General features: G+C 36.4%; 2 protein-coding genes across 4 annotated transcripts in view; one reads left to right on the top strand and one right to left on the bottom strand.

Moving 5' to 3' along the window:
• Positions 1-2,454: 2,454 nt before the first annotated feature.
• On the bottom strand, positions 2,455-6,921 carry cartl (cocaine- and amphetamine-regulated transcript-like). Of its 3 annotated transcripts, none has more exons than XM_016292367.1 (4): positions 6,791-6,921; positions 3,205-3,381; positions 2,898-2,972; positions 2,455-2,774 (listed from the first exon to the last, which is right to left on the bottom strand). In XM_016292367.1, exons 2-4 carry the CDS (start codon positions 3,319-3,321, stop codon positions 2,667-2,669), a joined length of 300 nt encoding a protein of 99 aa, XP_016147853.1. In that variant the 5' UTR covers positions 3,322-3,381; positions 6,791-6,921; the 3' UTR covers positions 2,455-2,666. The 3 variants fall into 3 exon arrangements, with proteins under 3 accessions (XP_016147853.1, XP_016147851.1, XP_016147850.1); XM_016292365.1 differs by having other exon boundaries at positions 6,741-6,814; XM_016292364.1 differs by lacking the exon at positions 6,791-6,921 and having other exon boundaries at positions 3,205-3,397.
• LOC107600473 (ras GTPase-activating-like protein IQGAP1) overlaps positions 5,623-19,773 on the top strand; it is a gene marked incomplete at its 3' end in the record, with an annotated part of 48,205 nt that continues 34,054 nt past the window's right edge. The window contains exons 1-2 of the mRNA XM_016292380.1: positions 5,623-5,853; positions 14,477-14,579. Of these exons, the coding sequence (XP_016147866.1) occupies positions 5,808-5,853; positions 14,477-14,579 (149 nt within the window). The remainder of the gene's footprint in view (positions 5,854-14,476; positions 14,580-19,773) is intronic.

The raw sequence follows: 19,773 nt of genomic DNA, 5'->3' as shown, positions 1-19,773 counted from the left end.
TGGTGGCTGACTAAATACTTTTTTGCCCCACTGTATATACATACATACACGCACGCACACACACACACACACACACACACAATATTTTTTCAAAATGTTTTTCAGAGGCAAGAAAATGTCCAATCTTACAGTATCGTACAGGCTAAATTAACAGCAATTAACAGCCTAAAATAGTTTTTTAACCTAAAATAGTTTTATTTTTATTTATAAATTTTTTTGGAACATTGCAAAGTATGTTCTTTGCTGATTTTTATTCAAACGTGTTATATGTTCACACGTTACAGACAACTAATAAAGTTTTTCTTCAAATGAGACATGAATATTTTTTTTCTTGGATTGCAATATATAGAAAGCAAATATATTTTTACATTTATATTTTATATATATATATATATGTAAAATGAAAAATCATAGCAACTAGTAAAAATGGATTATAGGACAATTGGAAATCGATCGTAGAAAATTTGACTTTTATGGCTTCAAATAGTAGGGAAAAATATCTCTTCTTTATCAGAGATACTGCACAAAACAGAGACAGATCCTCATTAAACAGATGTGATCAAAGTCTAGCCATTGGGAAAAAAAGAAAGAAAAAAAAACAGAAACTGACAAGCATGGCTTCAAAAAGAAGAAAGGGTCAGTGAGGTTGATACAGAGAGCACATATTCTCCTACTTCCATATATTTCATTACACAAGAATGAAATACTTTGAAAAACTTTCCCATTTCATTCCACATGTCAGAAAACCATCAGAAAAAGATCAAATGCAGGGTGGCCAATTATCAAGCATCTGTCACAGCAGGACTCAAATGAGCTGAACACCCTCAGAAACCAATTACTGCTATGATCTTCATTTTCAACAGTTATCTGTACCAGAATATTTTCAATGATCTGTAACAGAATGTTCGGTTTCTCTAGATCAATTGGGACAGGGTCTAAATCGCACCGAGAAACTATATTGAACCCCTGGGTTTTACCATGATTGACTTTAATCAAGAGAGACTAAACACAAACATTAAGGCCTGGATGCCCTCATGAACTGAAATTCTGTGAACTAACATAATTTTATTGTCTTGGCCGAAAGCATTCACAAATACCATCACTATTACTCCTAAAGGCAATGAAAATACGGGGTCTTTAAATTAGTAATTTTCTAGTTCATTGACTTTAAACATCTGATGTGCATCTGTAGCCAGTGATTCACATTTTGCAATTCTGCACTTTATACTTCTCATTTTCTGTAGACTAAATTATTGCATTGGGTTGCATGTTCCAGTCTAGCTCACAGTGAGAATCCAAATTACATTGCTCATATTGCATTTGGCCTGCCAATTTGTATAGCCCCACCCCTGAAGAGAAACACCTCTGTGGCCATATATATATATATATATATATATGTGTGTGTGTGTGTGTGTGTGTGTGTGTGTGAGACCCAGAAGCACAAAACCAGTCATAAGGGTCCATTTTTTTCTGAAACTGAGATTTATACATCATCTGAAAGCTGAATAAATAAGCTTTACATTGATGTATGGTTTGTTAGGATAGGACAATATTTGGCAGAGAAACAACTATTTTAATATCTGGAAACTGAGGGTGCAAAAAAAAAAAATCGAAATATTGAGAAAATCGCCTTTAAAGTTGCCCAAATGAAGTCCTTAGCAACACATATTACTAATGATAATACATTTTTTATATATTTACTGTAGGAAATTTGCAAAATAACTTCATGGAACATGATCTTTACTTAATATCCTAATGATTTTTGGCATAAAAGAAAAATAATAATTTTAACCCATACAATGTATTGTTGGCTGTACATATATGTGACCCTGCCTGCGAAAACCCAGCTAAAGTCATTTTTTTGTGATTTACTGTTTTCTACATAAAATCATCCTTCATAAAGATGTAGAACATTCTGTGAAAATATGACCTTTATATCTTTAATATTGACTAAGGCCATGTCAAAGATTGAAATCATAGTGAAATTAATGGTTTAAATCAAACTTTGATGCTTGTTATTTCATAATTAGATTTTGAGACTTTAGCCTGGATTTCACAGACAGGGTCACATATATGAATATAGTCATAATAGAGTGGTGTATCTGGTATTGTAATTAATTGGTGTAAAAGGTTTCAGTGTGCTGGAACTCACATAACCACTAAAAACTAAAACAATATCTAGTTTGTAGTACATCTCTCTAATATATATATGGGTAAGAGTCACTATGGAGGAAAAGTACCATCTATTTTCATCCTCAATTTGTAATCCAGCTGCTTTTGACAGATGTTCAGTTTGAATATTTGCTGAAATGTATTGTTTTTTTTTTTTAAATATGATATTTTCCACCAGAAACTACTAAGCTATTTATAGTCTTTTAGTAAATATAGTCTTAAAGTTTTTTGTTAAGGGTGTATTAAACATGCATAATTCATGAAGACAATAAAATGTGCTGAATAATAGCCATGTTTATTGATAACACAAGACAACAATTAAAAATATAAATGAATAAACACATTAAACCCATGCTATGCTATTGCTTGTCATGCTGCGTTTTGATAAATGCTTGTCATAGACCTCGTACAAGTGATTCAAAAAACAGTGATTTCCAAATGCATGACTTTACAGCTTCAAGAAAGGATTATGGATTTGCTGCTTTTTTAATGACTCAGATGCATTTTAGGAGAAATGAGTTACAGTTAGATCCTCTGACACATTCGCACAATTTCCCAAAGCGTGGACCCAGTCTCATGGCGCAGCGGGAGCCCACGGCACACTGAAGAGAGAGAGAAAGAATGATCAGATGTGAAGATCATAATCAGGTTTGTTTTGAAGGAAACTTTTAATAACTTCTAATATGAAAACCATGAAGATAACAAGGAGATGGAGCAAAATGTACCTGTGGAATGCCACGTTTTTCTGAAGATGGTAAATGAGGCTGATATCTTCCCAAAAGTGCTGTCATAGCCTCAACCTATATGCAAAAACATAAGTATCCATAAGCAACCGAATGAGATATGAATGAAAATACATGAAAAAAAGTGAAAATGTAGCCAAAATAGAAACACAAACAAGTTTGACACTTCACCAACCAATTATTCAGTCTTTGGTTCACAGATAATAACTGACCACACGTTTCACTATATAAAAATACGCTACAAAGAAAAACAAACAAATAGCTATAAAAAGGCATTTTACCTACTCACCAATTCGTTCTCCATTTCCTGCTGGGACAGTTGTGTGTCTGTGAGTTCCTGGGATGTTTGTCCGGAGCACAGGACGGTAAAGAGCACGACTATGGTCAGTATCTCTGAGCTCATCATGGTCCTGACTCCTGAGTTCAGTCAGCTGCCTGGGCCAGGTCACAGTCACAGCACACTGAGCTGTGGAGGGTCGGGCTACTTAACAGTTCACTGGCTGTTTTATAAACTGATATGCCCCGCCCTGACTACGGTTAACGGATTATATTGGGTCAGCTATTGGTCAAAGGATATTTAATTTGCTGACGCTGAGATTGGAGCACAAACAAACAGTTTATTGCATGTTCAATAGTAATTCTCCTGCCTGCTCTCATGTAATGTAGCCTACCTTTGACGGCATACTGCAGCTGTAGATGTAGCACTAATAATAGAATAGAACAAAGCAAAATAATATTTCATGTTTTATATAAGGAAAAAAAAGAAAAAAAAGCAATATTCTAATATTGACATTTAGCCTATATTGACTAAACTTACCCCTAGCATCCATCTGATACAATATCGTAATTCTCCTGCCTGCTCTCATGTAATGTAGCCTACCTTTGACGGCATACTGCAGCTGTAGATGTAGCACTAATAATAGAATAGAACAAAGCAAAATAATATTTCATGTTTTATATAAGGAAAAAAAGCAATATTCTAATATTGACATTTAGCCTATATTGACTAAACTTACCCCTAGCATCCATCTGATACAATATTGTGATTTATTTATTGAAGTTAAAAGAAGCTCACACTGGTGCCGGATCGTTAGGTAGGCCTATCAGTCATTCTTGAGAAGTGGGACATAACAGGGTGCAAAATTGAAAAAATAACACCTTGTACTCAAAAAAATGAAACTACATTTATGTATCTTATATGTACTAAGCTACTGAGCTATGCTTTGATACAATCTCCCAACTTTTCTCTTTTTTAACAAAATGTGCTTTTATTTTTTTCTGTTGATGCTAGATGCTAATGGAACCTGCTTCAGGAGAATACAATTATCTAAATATTTCAAATAATTTCCTCAGAAATTGGAAGATGGTGTTGACATATCATGGCTGTGACACAGGAAATATTAACATTAGGATTTAAAATATTCTAAAACTAAAACTTAGCAGAGCCTGATGTACTCTGCAGAGGTGAACTGTGGCTAGGGGGTCCTTTAGAGTGACCGCTGCCCCTGATATTCCCTGATTTTATTACATTTTATTGAATGTCTGACGGTGTTGACAAAAAGTGGGGACACAACTTTAAAATCTTATGAAACATGCATGTGTCATTAAAGAAAACAACATTGCATTGATAGGATATATTATTAAGTGTTGCTTTTGATAAAACATGCTCTTTTTCATCATTAAAAAAACATTTTTATCCATTTTATTGCATATGAATGATTGAACCCTTCTCTGAGGACACACTGTTTTAGACGTAGTGAGAGGACATTAAGAAACACAGATTTGGTATAATAATGAGAAAATTAAATTGAAGGTGATAATTGTGTTAAATACATTCTATTATTAATCCCTCACGACATTTAAAATGGAAAATATGTTTATTTTTTAAAGCTAATAGCAGTTACCCTTGCTGGACCTGTTTTGTCCCACGTCTCAAGAATGACTGATAGGCTATTTGTGTTGACATTAAATCCTTTTTGGAATTTCACAGCCTTCGTCCTGCTGTGTAACTTCTGAAACAAACCAGCTTTTTATAGGCTACTTTTATTATTGTTATTTCTGCCGTTTGTATGAGCTTTCTTATTTGAGAAGACTCGTGGAATAGAGAGAGAGAGAGAGAGAGAGAGAGAGAGAGAGAGAGAGAGAGAGAGTTAGGCTATATATAGAGAGAGGTAAATAACAATTTATAACCATTTAACCACACAGTGAACTAGTGAACACAGTGATATATATAAATAAAGTTTGAAACAATAGGAAATTAAATTGTTATTTTTGTTGTAAGTTGCATCCGTGTGGATCAGTTCTGTAGCTCCTCGATTAGCAAAGACATTTCCTCGTGTTTTATATTTGTTTGCATGCACTGTAAGTCGCTTTGGATAAAAGCGTCTGCTAAATGCATACATTTAATTTAAATGTAAATTAAATAATACGACAACTTAAATTTAAATATGATATTCTGTACATGTTTACTTTATTAAGTTAAGTTATTTTTAATAAAACTTATTTAAAATACAAATATTATATTATAAAAGAAAAATTCTTAGTTATCCCAGGCCCCTTGGAAGTTTGCTTGAGGCCCTCTGCTGGAGAATCACAAAGTGCTGTGGCAGACTATGAGCAATGTGGGCAGTAGAAGGCGCTGCAGTCACAGGTACAAGTTTTGAACTGATATTCTTGAAATGGGTGTTTCCTGAAACGCATACTTCAGGATTTAGGAAGGAACACGCCTATGACATCAGTGGGTTTTCAAGAAAAAAAGTCGCTGAAACTGTGCAGCAAAGTAAGAAGGGGGCCAGAGGTGCCTTCTCGAGGTCTAAATATAAATCCTAAAGGACTCAGATCTGCATCGAGAACTCGCAAGGGAAATAGGACTTGTAAACTTTTTGAGAAGACATGTCAACTTCGGACGACACAGACGGTTTCCGACCTAGATATGGGTGTAAGTACTAATGCGTTTTCTTCAGGCGTTCTCCTGAAACGTGATGCTCAGTGTGTTACAAGAAAGCTTCTAATTTCAATGAATGCAAATGCTTTAATACAAAGAGAGTGTTATTCTGTTGATTTTATCCAATTACCCTTTCTTTTAATGCTCAAGTTTGCATCGGCATGGTTTACAACTTCCGTATTATAATACTGTATGTGCGGGATCACCTGGACAACTTTTTTCAACAATCATGCGTCTTGTTTTCACTGTAATTTTACATAAAGCATCAAAACATCCTCACTCTTTCTCTCTGCTGAACCGCAGTACTAATCAAGCTTACATCAATTGCGCGTCAAACGACTGTGCAACATACTGTCTGTAATCTAGACAAGACCGTTGGAGAAACATTTTTGTCAAGTCGCCAGTGGTTTGGATCTAGCCCACAATGAAGCTCTCTCTCTCTCTCTCTCTCTCTCTCTCTCTCTTCTCCTGAAACGTGATGCTCAGTGTGTTACAAGAAAGCTTCTAATTTCAATGAATGCAAATGCTTTAATACAAAGAGAGTGTTATTCTGTTGATTTTATCCAATTACCCATTCTTTTAATGCTCAAGTTTGCATCGGCATGGTTTACAACTTCCGTATTATAATACTGTATGTGCGGGATCACCTGGACAACTTTTTTCAACAATCATGCGTCTTGTTTTCACTGTAATTTTACATAAAGCATCAAAACATCCTCACTCTTTCTCTCTGCTGAACCGCAGTACTAATCAAGCTTACATCAATTGCGCGTCAAACGACTGTGCATTGGAGAAACATTTTTGTCAAGTCGCCAGTGGTTTGGATCTAGCCCACAATGAAGCTCTCTCTCTCTCTCTCTCTCTCTCTCTCTCTCTCTCACCTAACGTTAGAAGTGTTGCGTGTCTTTATTATAAGCGGAAAGCAAATCACCAAACGCCCAAATGAAGGTCAAACGTCCCTCCCAGTGACTCCAAAAAAGCCTCTTTGTATCGCGCACTGCTATTTATTCTTGGCTACTATACTGCTATTTATCTACCAAACTGACTTTTTATGGAGAGTTACTTTGCTACTGTGAAGGCGGTTAACTGTTTCTGGTACTAATGCAGTTTCAATGATCTATTTTACTAGGCGACAGCTGCCAGACCACTCAATTTTCTAAGCTTGAAATATAAAGTATGCCACTTTAGTGCAGAGAATTGTGATTCATCCCAGTAAACCGAATCTTCTAAATCAGTTCACTAAAAGAATCACTTAGATTCTCTCGCTGAATTCTTTTCGTTAAAGGGGTCATATGATGTTGCTAAAAAGAACATTTTATGTTGTGCATTTGGTGTAATGAAATGTTTATGCGGTTTAAGGTTAAAAAAACACATTCTTTTCCACATACTGTACATTATTGTTTCTCCTCTATGCCCCGCCTTTCTGAAACGTGTCGATTTTTACAAAGCTCATCGATCTGAAAAGCGAGGTGTGATCTGATTGGCCAGCTATCCAGTGCATTGTGATTGGCCGAATACCTCAAGCGTGTGATGGAAATGTCACGCCCCTTAACATACTGTGATGCCTGCGGCAACCACATGTGACGACCACGGGCTGGTCTCCGCTTCATCCACGGTGAAAGCCGATCCACAGCGAAGTTGAAGCATTCCCTCAGCGAACAGCACGGATCAGCTCTAGGCAGACGAAGCAGATATCGTCCTCTTTTGGAAGCCCAAACAAAGTAGTTTCGCTTTCACATCGAAACACACAGTGCCTTCACGACATTGCAGCGGCGGCAACAATACTACAGCGAGAATAAAAGTTACGCCTTCTTTCTTTGCGTGAACATTTGGGCAGCGTTATGCAAATCTTCCCACATAGTGAGGTAGATATGTGGGGGCGTGTTAGAACGAGCCGTTTTAGGTAGGTGTGGCTGACTCTTAACTTTTATAAAGAATATCTCTTTGGATTTGAGACTTTAGTCTTTGCAACTTTGCAGATATTCTTTTTGCTCCAAGAGCTTGTAACACTCCAAAGAGAAAGGAAAAATTGAAATGGCATCATATGACCCCTTTAAGTTGCATCGTTAAGGCGGCGGGTGGAGACGAGTCATCGAATCATTCACTCATCTGATTCGTTAAGAACACTTGGTTGACTGAAACAAGTGAAAGGAAAAATTGAAATTGCATCATATGACCCCTTTAAGTTGCATCGTTAAGGCGGCGGGTGGAGACGAGTCATCGAATCATTCACTCATCTGATTCGTTAAGAACACTTGGTTGACTGAAACAAGTGTCTTGTCCAAATACCCACACATGCGGTCTTGGCCACTTGAGAGCGCGTGCGCGCGACAGGAAGTAAGTGGGCAAGGCTGTCCCAGGTCTTAAAAATACCAAAGCACAGTACCCTTAATGCACACTAAACCCACACTATTTTGAATACTGCTCCAGAGCTTAGTGTATCCCATCATGCATCATGTTCTGGAAATAAATCGTGAGACTTTGCCGAGGTCTGGCGAGAGGTCACTGAAACCTTTCCAATGGATGTTAAATATTAATGATAATTAGATATTACATATAATTTGCTACTAAAACAAAGGGTTGCACGTTTTATTGGTGCAAATGAGTAGTGGTGATATTTATTTTGTGCAACATTTGCAACTGCTTTTTATCATTTAATTAGAAGCACCACAAAATTAAATTGTCATCTGTTATAGAGACACTGAACAGACATTTAGAAGTTGATTTTAAAATGCAAAGTATTGAAAATAAAAATAAAGCTCTGTAAACACTTTTACAACACTATAAGTGTGTCCTATCAGGTAATGAAAAGTTCTACACACACTTGTGGTCTTCATGCTCACTTGAACACTTAGACCAAATACAGGAAATACGTCATATAAGCAGTGGCGGCTCGTTATGGCTCGCACAGCTTCCCCATAATTTTGAGGTGAAAATGGGAGGAGGATGATTTAATTAGCCCACAATGAAGCTCTCTCTCTCTCTCTCTCTCTCTCTCTCTCTCTCTCACCTAACGTTAGAAGTGTTGCGTGTCTTTATTATAAGCGGAAAGCAAATCACCAAACGCCCAAATGAAGGTCAAACGTCCCTCCCAGTGACTCCAAAAAAGCCTCTTTGTATCGCGCACTGCTATTTATTCTTGGCTACTATACTGCTATTTATCTACCAAACTGACTTTTTATGGAGAGTTACTTTGCTACTGTGAAGGCGGTTAACTGTTTCTGGTACTAATGCAGTTTCAATGATCTATTTTACTAGGCGACAGCTGCCAGACCACTCAATTTTCTAAGCTTGAAATATAAAGTATGCCACTTTAGTGCAGAGAATTGTGATTCATCCCAGTAAACCGAATCTTCTAAATCAGTTCACTAAAAGAATCACTTAGATTCTCTCGCTGAATTCTTTTCGTTAAAGGGGTCATATGATGTTGCTAAAAAGAACATTTTATGTTGTGCATTTGGTGTAATGAAATGTTTATGCGGTTTAAGGTTAAAAAAACACATTCTTTTCCACATACTGTACATTATTGTTTCTCCTCTATGCCCCGCCTTTCTGAAACGTGTCGATTTTTACAAAGCTCATCGATCTGAAAAGCGAGGTGTGATCTGATTGGCCAGCTATCCAGTGCATTGTGATTGGCCGAATACCTCAAGCGTGTGATGGAAATGTCACGCCCCTTAACATACTGTGATGCCTGCGGCAACCACATGTGACGACCACGGGCTGGTCTCCGCTTCATCCACGGTGAAAGCCGATCCACAGCGAAGTTGAAGCATTCCCTCAGCGAACAGCACGGATCAGCTCTAGGCAGACGAAGCAGATATCGTCCTCTTTTGGAAGCCCAAACAAAGTAGTTTCGCTTTCACATCGAAACACACAGTGCCTTCACGACATTGCAGCGGCGGCAACAATACTACAGCGAGAATAAAAGTTACGCCTTCTTTCTTTGCGTGAACATTTGGGCAGCGTTATGCAAATCTTCCCACATAGTGAGGTAGATATGTGGGGGCGTGTTAGAACGAGCCGTTTTAGGTAGGTGTGGCTGACTCTTAACTTTTATAAAGAATATCTCTTTGGATTTGAGACTTTAGTCTTTGCAACTTTGCAGATATTCTTTATGCTCCAAGAGCTTGTAACACTCCAAAGAGAAAGGAAAAATTGAAATTGCATCATATGACCCCTTTAAGTTGCATCGTTAAGGCGGCGGGTGGAGACGAGTCATCGAATCATTCACTCATCTGATTCGTTAAGAACACTTGGTTGACTGAAACAAGTGTCTTGTCCAAATACCCACACTTGCGGTCTTGGCCACTTGAGAGCGCGTGCGCGCGACAGGAAGTAAGTGGGCAAGGCTGTCCCAGGTCTTAAAAATACCAAAGCACAGTACCCTTAACGCACACTAAACCCACACTATTTTGAATACTGCTCCAATTCACAATGAGCAATAGCTACATTTGCTACAGAAGTTATTAATCTTTATTTAAAAAATACAAGTCTTAGTTCATGTTAGCTCATTAAATAACACAGTTGCAACTTTCAATTTTAACAATGTGTTATTAAACATGGGAAGACCTGAGATTAATGAATGTTCAGAAGAATTTTGGCAGTTTATGTTAACTAATGAATTAACTAATGAAGCCCTAATGTAAAGTGTGACCGAACAATAAAGAATCAAAACACTTTCTAACAATATCTAGGGCATGTTGTAGTCCAGATTAAAATGTAAAAAAGATTGAAAATAAATAGCCTATAAAGTCTAAATATTTAAGTATTTGGCTCCGTGATGAACATCATAGCAAATACACAAATCTGAATGGCTGTTTAAATCATTTAAACAACTTCCAGAAACAGAAAGTAGTGCAGCTGCTTTGTTTACAGGGTTTCCGGGGTAACGGCTGCATTAATTATTATTATTATTATTATTAATATTATTTCTGCAGTTTAGGCCATCTGCTGTCAGAGAGTGAAAGTGTGCTTTCATCCAGAGCGTCTCTCACATGTTCCGCCACGTGCTTCTCGTCCGCGCTTATTTACAGAAATTATATTATCTTGCTGTATATATGTCGTTTTCTTTATGTTTTCTGACTAAAAGCAACCAAAAAGCCATTTTAAAGTGGTTAAGCAAATAATAATAATAATCGGCAGGGATCCCAGACCAATACAATTAGTGTGCCTCCTCTATTTTAAAACCCACGAGCCGCCACTGCATACAAGTAGTCAAGTGCAAAGACTGCAAGTGCGGGTATTTGGACAAGTCAAAGGTTTTAAACTGCACAAGTTTAATCAAACTATACAATCAAAATGACAGTTTAAGTAAATAGTTTAATGAGTAAGTCACAGATTTTCAGCCAGCTTTGTATTGTTACAGTCTTAATAGTATATGCCTGTAGTAGTATATGTACATGAATAAGATGTACTTTTACTCTGTGTTAACTGCACTTGGATATCCCCATTTATTTACCAGTAAAAGTTCGCTTGATGTCGTTGATGTTGTATCCCGCTCACATTAAGCCTAGTGCATTATGGATGTTGAAGGTTTCCAACCGTTTTGGAAATGTCACATCCCTTTTTCTGTTTTCTCTAGTCATGTCACCAGCAGTGATTTACCCCTTTAAGTAATGTTTTTAGGTGACTCTAATTCTGGATGGTTATCAGTAACTTTTACACATTCAGAATTATTCCGTTCATAACCATTTATGATTCGTCATAAATATTCCCCTTTTTAGAGCTAATAAATAATAATAAACGTTACATAAGCAAACATTGTTGTTGTTAATGTAGGGGTTCTGGATAACTCTATCTGTTTACATACTGTGTCACACTTTAATTCAAACGACACATTCAGAATTATTCCGTCCCAGCTTTGCTTCTTTGCAGGATTGACTTGCATGACAAACTAAGCAAACATTGTTGTTGTTAATGTAGGGGTTCTGGATAACTCTATCTGTTTACATACTGTGTCACACTTTAATTCAAACTGAGAGATGGAAATGAATGATAATGGTTTGTTCAGAAACAGATTGTTTCACAAATGAAATGGCACATTTCACTTATGTTTTAAAACTAGTTATTACTTACAAGTATAGGGTAATTGTAGGCTTGAGTTAGTTGACCTCTGAACAACAATCATTTGGTGGTTGAATGAATCATATAATTGTATTACCTTCTAGACTTTTCTCTGTATCCAGAGGAAAAATGGCATCAATGGTCTTGTTTTTGGACCTAAAACAGTCCCTGAGGAAGGGTATCACTGGAAATGACATAGTATCTAAGGACTATCCTCGTCATAGTTCAGTTCACGTTTGAACATGCCAACATTTCATTTGAATTGGGGTTTCTTTGCCGTTTGTTGCAGGGCAAATGATTGTTTTTAGGCTTCATAATTCAAATACTGTTGTTCTGAGGTTTAACAACATGCCGATTGTTCAGCTGAAACATCTTTTGAATAAAAACTTTCAAGAAAACAAAAGCTCCAAAAACTATTTTGAAAATTCTATGTGATGGACTTTTATACAGCCTGTGGTATATTGAAAAGGCTTTAGGTTTGTCCCTCACAGCATCATTTTATAATTTCTTCATTTACATGAAAATATGGCATCTTTAACAACATGCCGATTGTTCAGCTGAAACATCTTTTGAATAAAAACTTTCAAGAAAACAAAAGCTCCAAAAACTATTTAGAAAATTCTATGTGATGGACTTTTATACAGCCTGTGGTATTGAGAAGGCTTTAGGTTTGTCCCTCACAGCTTCATTTTATAATTTCTTCATTTACATGAAAATATGGCAATATGGCATCTACTCTGACTAAGGTCTTTCACAGACACATGTGTATTTCTTCTAGGGATGTAACGGTATGAACATTTCTTATCACGTTTATAGTGACCAAAATAATCACAGTTATCAGTATTATCACGGTATTGTTAAAATGTGCTGGAGATGTTCTAAAGTACCGACACATAAATCACTTCACCAAGTTTTATATTTAAAAATCAACAAACGACAAATAAAATGACTTTTTTGTTTGCATAATCACTAAAACAATAACATTACCAGTGATGTTCGGATTTTAAATGACAACTTGACCGACAACAGTTTAATAGCATGTTGAAATATCTAATGTAAATGTTCAAATAAAGCTTTGAAAAAGTTTCATAAAAAGGTAAACCTCACATTTCAGCCTTTAAATAAAGAAAATATATTTTGATAATTGATTAATAAATGATAATGTATTTTATCTGCTCCATAAATAATTCTACATAACTTATCTGAATTGTTTAAATGTGTAGAATCCACATAAGCTTGTTTTTCATCAACCGGTCAAAATTTACAGAAGGGGATGCAAATTCAGTCCGTTTTTTTGGCCAGACAGAAACTGCACACAGGCTGAATGTAAATATAAGTCTCTGTAAATCCACTCGCTGACAGCAGGTGGCGCTTATGGAAAAGCAGAATTACAGCTGTTTCCCGTAACCTCCGTGGACAAAGCAGTATTGCGATTAAGAACACTTCCTTTAGGTATTACAGAGCGAAGATGAAAACAAAATGCCATCGAATCGTTTCTGAAGACAGTCAGAACCTTCAGAGGTACATTCATATAATTCATTCATTCATTTGTATAGTTCCCTTAGCACTCTTTTAAAACCTCCCAGCTTTTCCGCCCTGTTTTCACTCAAAACAAAACTACTCTGTGTGCTGTGCGCACGTGAGACTGTTATTTAAAACTGTGCTTTATGCTGGACAGTATTTATTTATCGTGAGTTGTTCAAATCGCGGTAATCTAATATGGTTTTAATGATAATTAAAAGATGAAACGGTAATACTAACCGTGGGGAATTTTATCATGATTTACCGTCAAATCGGTAATCGTTACATCCCTAATTCCTTCTATCTGAAATACAGTATGTGCAGCCATTTACAGTAATGATTAGATTTATCTTCTTTTTCCACTTGATATTAAAACCTATTAAATTATTTCAGTATGTGGAATAATCACAGATCTTAAGGTTGCTAGAGGTCAGGCATGCAAGACATGTTATACATTACAAAGTTTGCATAAACTGCTAAAACTGTTTGTTTAGAGTGGAGCAGTTAAGTTACATTTTTGAGAGCCACTAGGCTATATCTAGTGAATATGTACAGTAAGAGACAAATATATCTATATGCTACTGTTCAAAATATGCACTTATATGCTCACCAAAGACTGCTTATTTGATCAAAAATACAGCAAAAACAGTAATATTGTAAAATATTATTTCAATTTAAAATGGTCGTTTATTTTTGTTCTTCTGTGAATCTTCAGGGCCTCGTGATCCTTCAGAAATCGAGAAACATTTCATTTTATCAATGTTGAAAACAGTTGTTATACTTAATATTTTTCGATTTTTTTTTTTTCAGGATTCTTGATAAAAGGAAAGTATTTGAAACCGAAATCTTTTGTAACATCATAAATGTCTTTACTGTCACTTTTGATCAATTTAATGGCTTTTTGCTGAATGGGAATCTTGCTGACCTCAAACGTTTGAATGGTAGTGTGTCAAACCCATCACCGTATCTCCAGCTCTCTGAAGTGTGTGTTTTAATCTCACGTCTTGTATATCTGCCCCTCTCATTTTAGCTGTTCTGGATGGCATGGAGCGGCTCACTGCTGAGGAGATGGATGAGCGGCGTCAACAGAACATGGCTTATGAATACCTGTGCCATTTGGAAGAGGCTAAACGGTAAGAGACCAATTCTCCATTTCAGCCTCTCGGCAGTTAAGTTAATTCATGATGGTTAACACAGAGTGTTTCGCTTAAAATAGCAGTTTAGCTTTCAGTCGGTGGTTGTTTAATGTCTCTGTGACGAATACTTGTCTCCTGTTTGTGGGTGTCTTCACTGCATGTCCCAGCAAGACCCACTACAGTGAATTTCTCAATAACCCAGACTCTCCATGAAGCTCTGAATTCTTATTTCAGTCTATGGCTTAAACTTTAAAGAGATTTTTTTTTTTTACAAAATACAAAAACACCACCCGATTACTTGTCACATTTGTTCTTAAACATTATTGGTTGTTAAAATTTTAAAACACAATTTAATTTAACTGTATAAGCTAGGGCTGCACGATTAATCAAAATTAAATCGCAAAGGTGATAAATCACGATTAGGCAGAAGCTGCGATTGTCATGCTTATCTTTCAGTGAAGCACAGTTCTGTGATCAGCAGTAAATCTCCATCCGAAGGCCAGAGGGCGCTCTCGCACGGAAACTCCAAATACGCCTGCTGAAGAAACCCAGGAAATCCCTATAGCGGTTGCTGAATAAACAGAAGATTTAACTGCTTTCATTAATTCAACGTGATTAATAAACACGACTTTGACAATATATGGTTTATCTGAGTTTGTTTTATTATTATTGTTATTATAATAAAGTATTTAATAATGCAATGCTAATCGACATAGCCTTTATCACTGCTTGGAATTCTATGAAATATGTTGCGTGCCTTATTCTGTGAAAGAAGCCACATCATCTCACCGAAGGATTTATTTCAAACACTCGACTGATGTTATGAAATGAGTTTGGAGTAAAAACATGTTATTAAATGTGTTTTTTCATGTGCTTTCATATGGAGCAGCATTTACTACACAGAGCCGTAGTTCACTGATAAGCTATGCAAATAGCTTTCATAATTCGCAGAACGATTTCTTCGATTTCATAATCGCGTGATTAAATTGTCTACGATTATGAACACAATTTTGCGTAGCTTGTCAGTGAACTACGGCTCTGTGTAGTAAAAGCTGCTGCATCTGAAAGCAGGTGATGGATATTTACTACTAATCACAGAACCGGCTTTACTGACAAAATACGCATGACAATCACATTCGATTAATCGTGCAGCCCTAGTATAAGCTATAACTGAGTTTAAGTTTGCGTTCTTTTATGCACTTTTTTTATAAAAATGTTTACGTTGCTTTTAATCTTGCCTATTTTTGTCCATTTCGGGTGTTCTTGCTTATAAATACATGTTCGCCTTTTATTACCGTATTACTGCTGCCTGTGTTTTTACTGTAGTAATTTGCTATGTGATTTTCCAACCTAATTTGGGGTTCCTTTTTGACCCAGAGCTTTTTTTAGTGTATTGTTGAAATAATAACAGAATGTACTTCATGTATTTTTTACAGTAAATGGCTGTAAAGTAATTTCACAGTATTAGTACCATAGAATTACAGTATATTGCTGGCAACTCTGCTGGCAGTATTTTACTGAAAAAAAAAAAAAAAATACTGGAAACTACTGTATTTCATTTTTACGGTAATACGCTGTAAAGCAGTTTCACAGTATTCATACCGTATAATTAATTACAGTAGATTGCTGGCAACTCTGCTGCCAGTATTTTACCGTTACTTTACAGATAATTTTTTTTAGAAGTCCCTACTCTGCTGTATTCATGTTTTTCAGATCTTTTGGACATTATGGAGTCTATGGTCTGCCAGTGCACTCATTACATGCACACACAGACACATCAGTAGTGCAAGAGGAAGTGAGTCAGTCCCTGTTGATTTCAGTATCTCTCTCTGTAGCTGTGGTAACATGAGGTTGTCATAGAGACTGGTTCCGGTGTCTGCTTGTTTGAGGGAATGAGTGCGTGACATAGTGGGAGAAAAAGAAACTCCACTGTATACATAGTGGGCAGGTAAGTTCAAAGATATTCAGAGTCTTGGCCATTTATACTACCGTTTATACCCGGTTCAGATGTCCTGATTTGTCCTGCTGTAACATCAGATCTTTACAGTATGACTGCACTTTAATAAATCAGCTAAAACACCAACACCGTTGCTATCCTTGATGTCATCCATCAGGCTTTTGCCTGGAGGACGAGAGAAAGTTTCTTTCTCGGGCCTTGTTGAGCTGACAGTATTTGCCCTCAGGCTTGATTCAGAAATGCTGGAATGCTTGGAGTTTGCAGTGATCATGACGTGCAGCAGTCTTTTTTTTTTTACAAAATACAAAAACACCACCCGATTACTTGTCACATTTGTTCTTAAACATTATTGGTTGTTAAAATTTTAAAACACAATTTAATTTAACTGTATAAGCTAGGGCTGCACGATTAATCAAAATTAAATCGCAAAGGTGATAAATCACGATTAGGCAGAAGCTGCGATTGTCATGCTTATCTTTCAGTGAAGCACAGTTCTGTGATCAGCAGTAAATCTCCATCCGAAGGCCAGAGGGCGCTCTCGCACGGAAACTCCAAATACGCCTGCTGAAGAAACCCAGGAAATCCCTATAGCGGTTGCTGAATAAACAGAAGATTTAACTGCTTTCATTAATTCAACGTGATTAATAAACACGACTTTGACAATATATGGTTTATCTGAGTTTGTTTTATTATTATTGTTATTATAATAAAGTATTTAATAATGCAATGCTAATCGACATAGCCTTTATCACTGCTTGGAATTCTATGAAATATGTTGCGTGCCTTATTCTGTGAAAGAAGCCACATCTCACCGAAGGATTTATTTCAAACACTCGACTGATGTTATGAAATGAGTTTGGAGTAAAAACATGTTATTAAATGTGTTTTTTCATGTGCTTTCATATGGAGCAGCATTTACTACACAGAGCCGTAGTTCACTGATAAGCTATGCAAATAGCTTTCATAATTCGCAGAACGATTTCTTCGATTTCATAATCGCGTGATTAAATTGTCTACGATTATGAACACAATTTTGCGTAGCTTGTCAGTGAACTACGGCTCTGTGTAGTAAAAGCTGCTGCATCTGAAAGCAGGTGATGGATATTTACTACTAATCACAGAACCGGCTTTACTGACAAAATACGCATGACAATCACATTCGATTAATCGTGCAGCCCTAGTATAAGCTATAACTGAGTTTAAGTTTGCGTTCTTTTATGCACTTTTTTTATAAAAATGTTTACGTTGCTTTTAATCTTGCCTATTTTTGTCCATTTCGGGTGTTCTTGCTTATAAATACATGTTCGCCTTTTATTACCGTATTACTGCTGCCTGTGTTTTTACTGTAGTAATTTGCTATGTGATTTTCCAACCTAATTTGGGGTTCCTTTTTGACCCAGAGCTTTTTTTAGTGTATTGTTGAAATAATAACAGAATGTACTTCATGTATTTTTTACAGTAAATGGCTGTAAAGTAATTTCACAGTATTAGTACCATAGAATTACAGTATATTGCTGGCAACTCTGCTGGCAGTATTTTACTGAAAAAAAAAAAAAAATACTGGAAACTACTGTATTTCATTTTTACGGTAATACGCTGTAAAGCAGTTTCACAGTATTCATACCGTATAATTAATTACAGTAGATTGCTGGCAACTCTGCTGCCAGTATTTTACCGTTACTTTACAGATAATTTTTTTTAGAAGTCCCTACTCTGCTGTATTCATGTTTTTCAGATCTTTTGGACATTATGGAGTCTATGGTCTGCCAGTGCACTCATTACATGCACACACAGACACATCAGTAGTGCAAGAGGAAGTGAGTCAGTCCCTGTTGATTTCAGTATCTCTCTCTGTAGCTGTGGTAACATGAGGTTGTCATAGAGACTGGTTCCGGTGTCTGCTTGTTTGAGGGAATGAGTGCGTGACATAGTGGGAGAAAAAGAAACTCCACTGTATACATAGTGGGCAGGTAAGTTCAAAGATATTCAGAGTCTTGGCCATTTATACTACCGTTTATACCCGGTTCAGATGTCCTGATTTGTCCTGCTGTAACATCAGATCTTTACAGTATGACTGCACTTTAATAAATCAGCTAAAACACCAACACCGTTGCTATCCTTGATGTCATCCATCAGGCTTTTGCCTGGAGGACGAGAGAAAGTTTCTTTCTCGGGCCTTGTTGAGCTGACAGTATTTGCCCTCAGGCTTGATTCAGAAATGCTGGAATGCTTGGAGTTTGCAGTGATCATGACGTGCAGCAGTCTGTGGTATGATGGGAATTTCACAGTGTCTGAAAGCAAATGGTTGTGAATTTGTGTTAGTTGTTAGAATACCACAGCGCAGATAATTCCAAACCGGCTTTTATCGTTCGTTTATTTCCATATCACTGTCTGCTATAAAGCCTGAAGTCCTGCTCTGTATGATGATGTGCTCAAGTGAATTGTGTGTGTCTCTGAGCAATGCAATGCAAATTCTGCACCTACAGCATTTTATCCTCTCTATTTCCATCCGTGACTGTCAACTGTGCCATTTTTTTAGTTTACACTTAAGAAAAATGGTTCTAAACCAGATTAGGGTTCTTCTGCTTGTAACAATAGCAGAACCTTACAAGGTTCCAGAGGACCATGCTTTTAAAGTGCTGTAAACCTAAATACTAGTTAATATTAGTTTTCATATTTAAACACATTTTGTTTTTTAACCTCTTAATTTGCCTGGTCTGTTAATTCCGTGTAGCCTCCATTAGAGTTACATGAATAAAACTGACAGCAAGTCGTGCCAATTAGGATCTTTTATTTTGCATTGACATAAGAAGTTGTACCAAAAATGAATAATTACATTAAAAAAAACCCACACAAAATAGATGAAGACAAAGTTCCAGTGAAATATCTTAGTTTTTCTAATATTCACAGATGATGATGTTGTGGGATGGGGCAGCATCTGTCTGTGTAGAAATACACATTTTAGTTACAGTGTGTCTCTCTTCCATTTGTTTAAAAGCAATTATGTTTATGAAGGCCAAAATTACCCATTGTGAATGGACAGTATGTAAGCCCTTCACAATATTAAAACTAAAAGGTAATATAAAACAAAAGGATAGCATTAGGGGTGGATGATCTTCCCAAAATATCATATGACGATCTTATAATGCAAAATCATGATCCATGATCTGGATAGATCCAGACTGGAACAAGTCTATGACTTACCTATTTGCACAGATTAAAAAACACAGTATT

This window comes from Sinocyclocheilus grahami, unplaced genomic scaffold (genome assembly GCF_001515645.1).
Source record: "Sinocyclocheilus grahami isolate Dianchi unplaced genomic scaffold, SAMN03320097.WGS_v1.1 scaffold284.1, whole genome shotgun sequence".
In the NCBI taxonomy this organism is placed as follows: Eukaryota; Metazoa; Chordata; class Actinopteri; order Cypriniformes; family Cyprinidae; genus Sinocyclocheilus; species Sinocyclocheilus grahami.
Note: the sequence above shows the minus strand (reverse complement) of the source record. Positions and strands in the feature narration are given on the sequence as shown.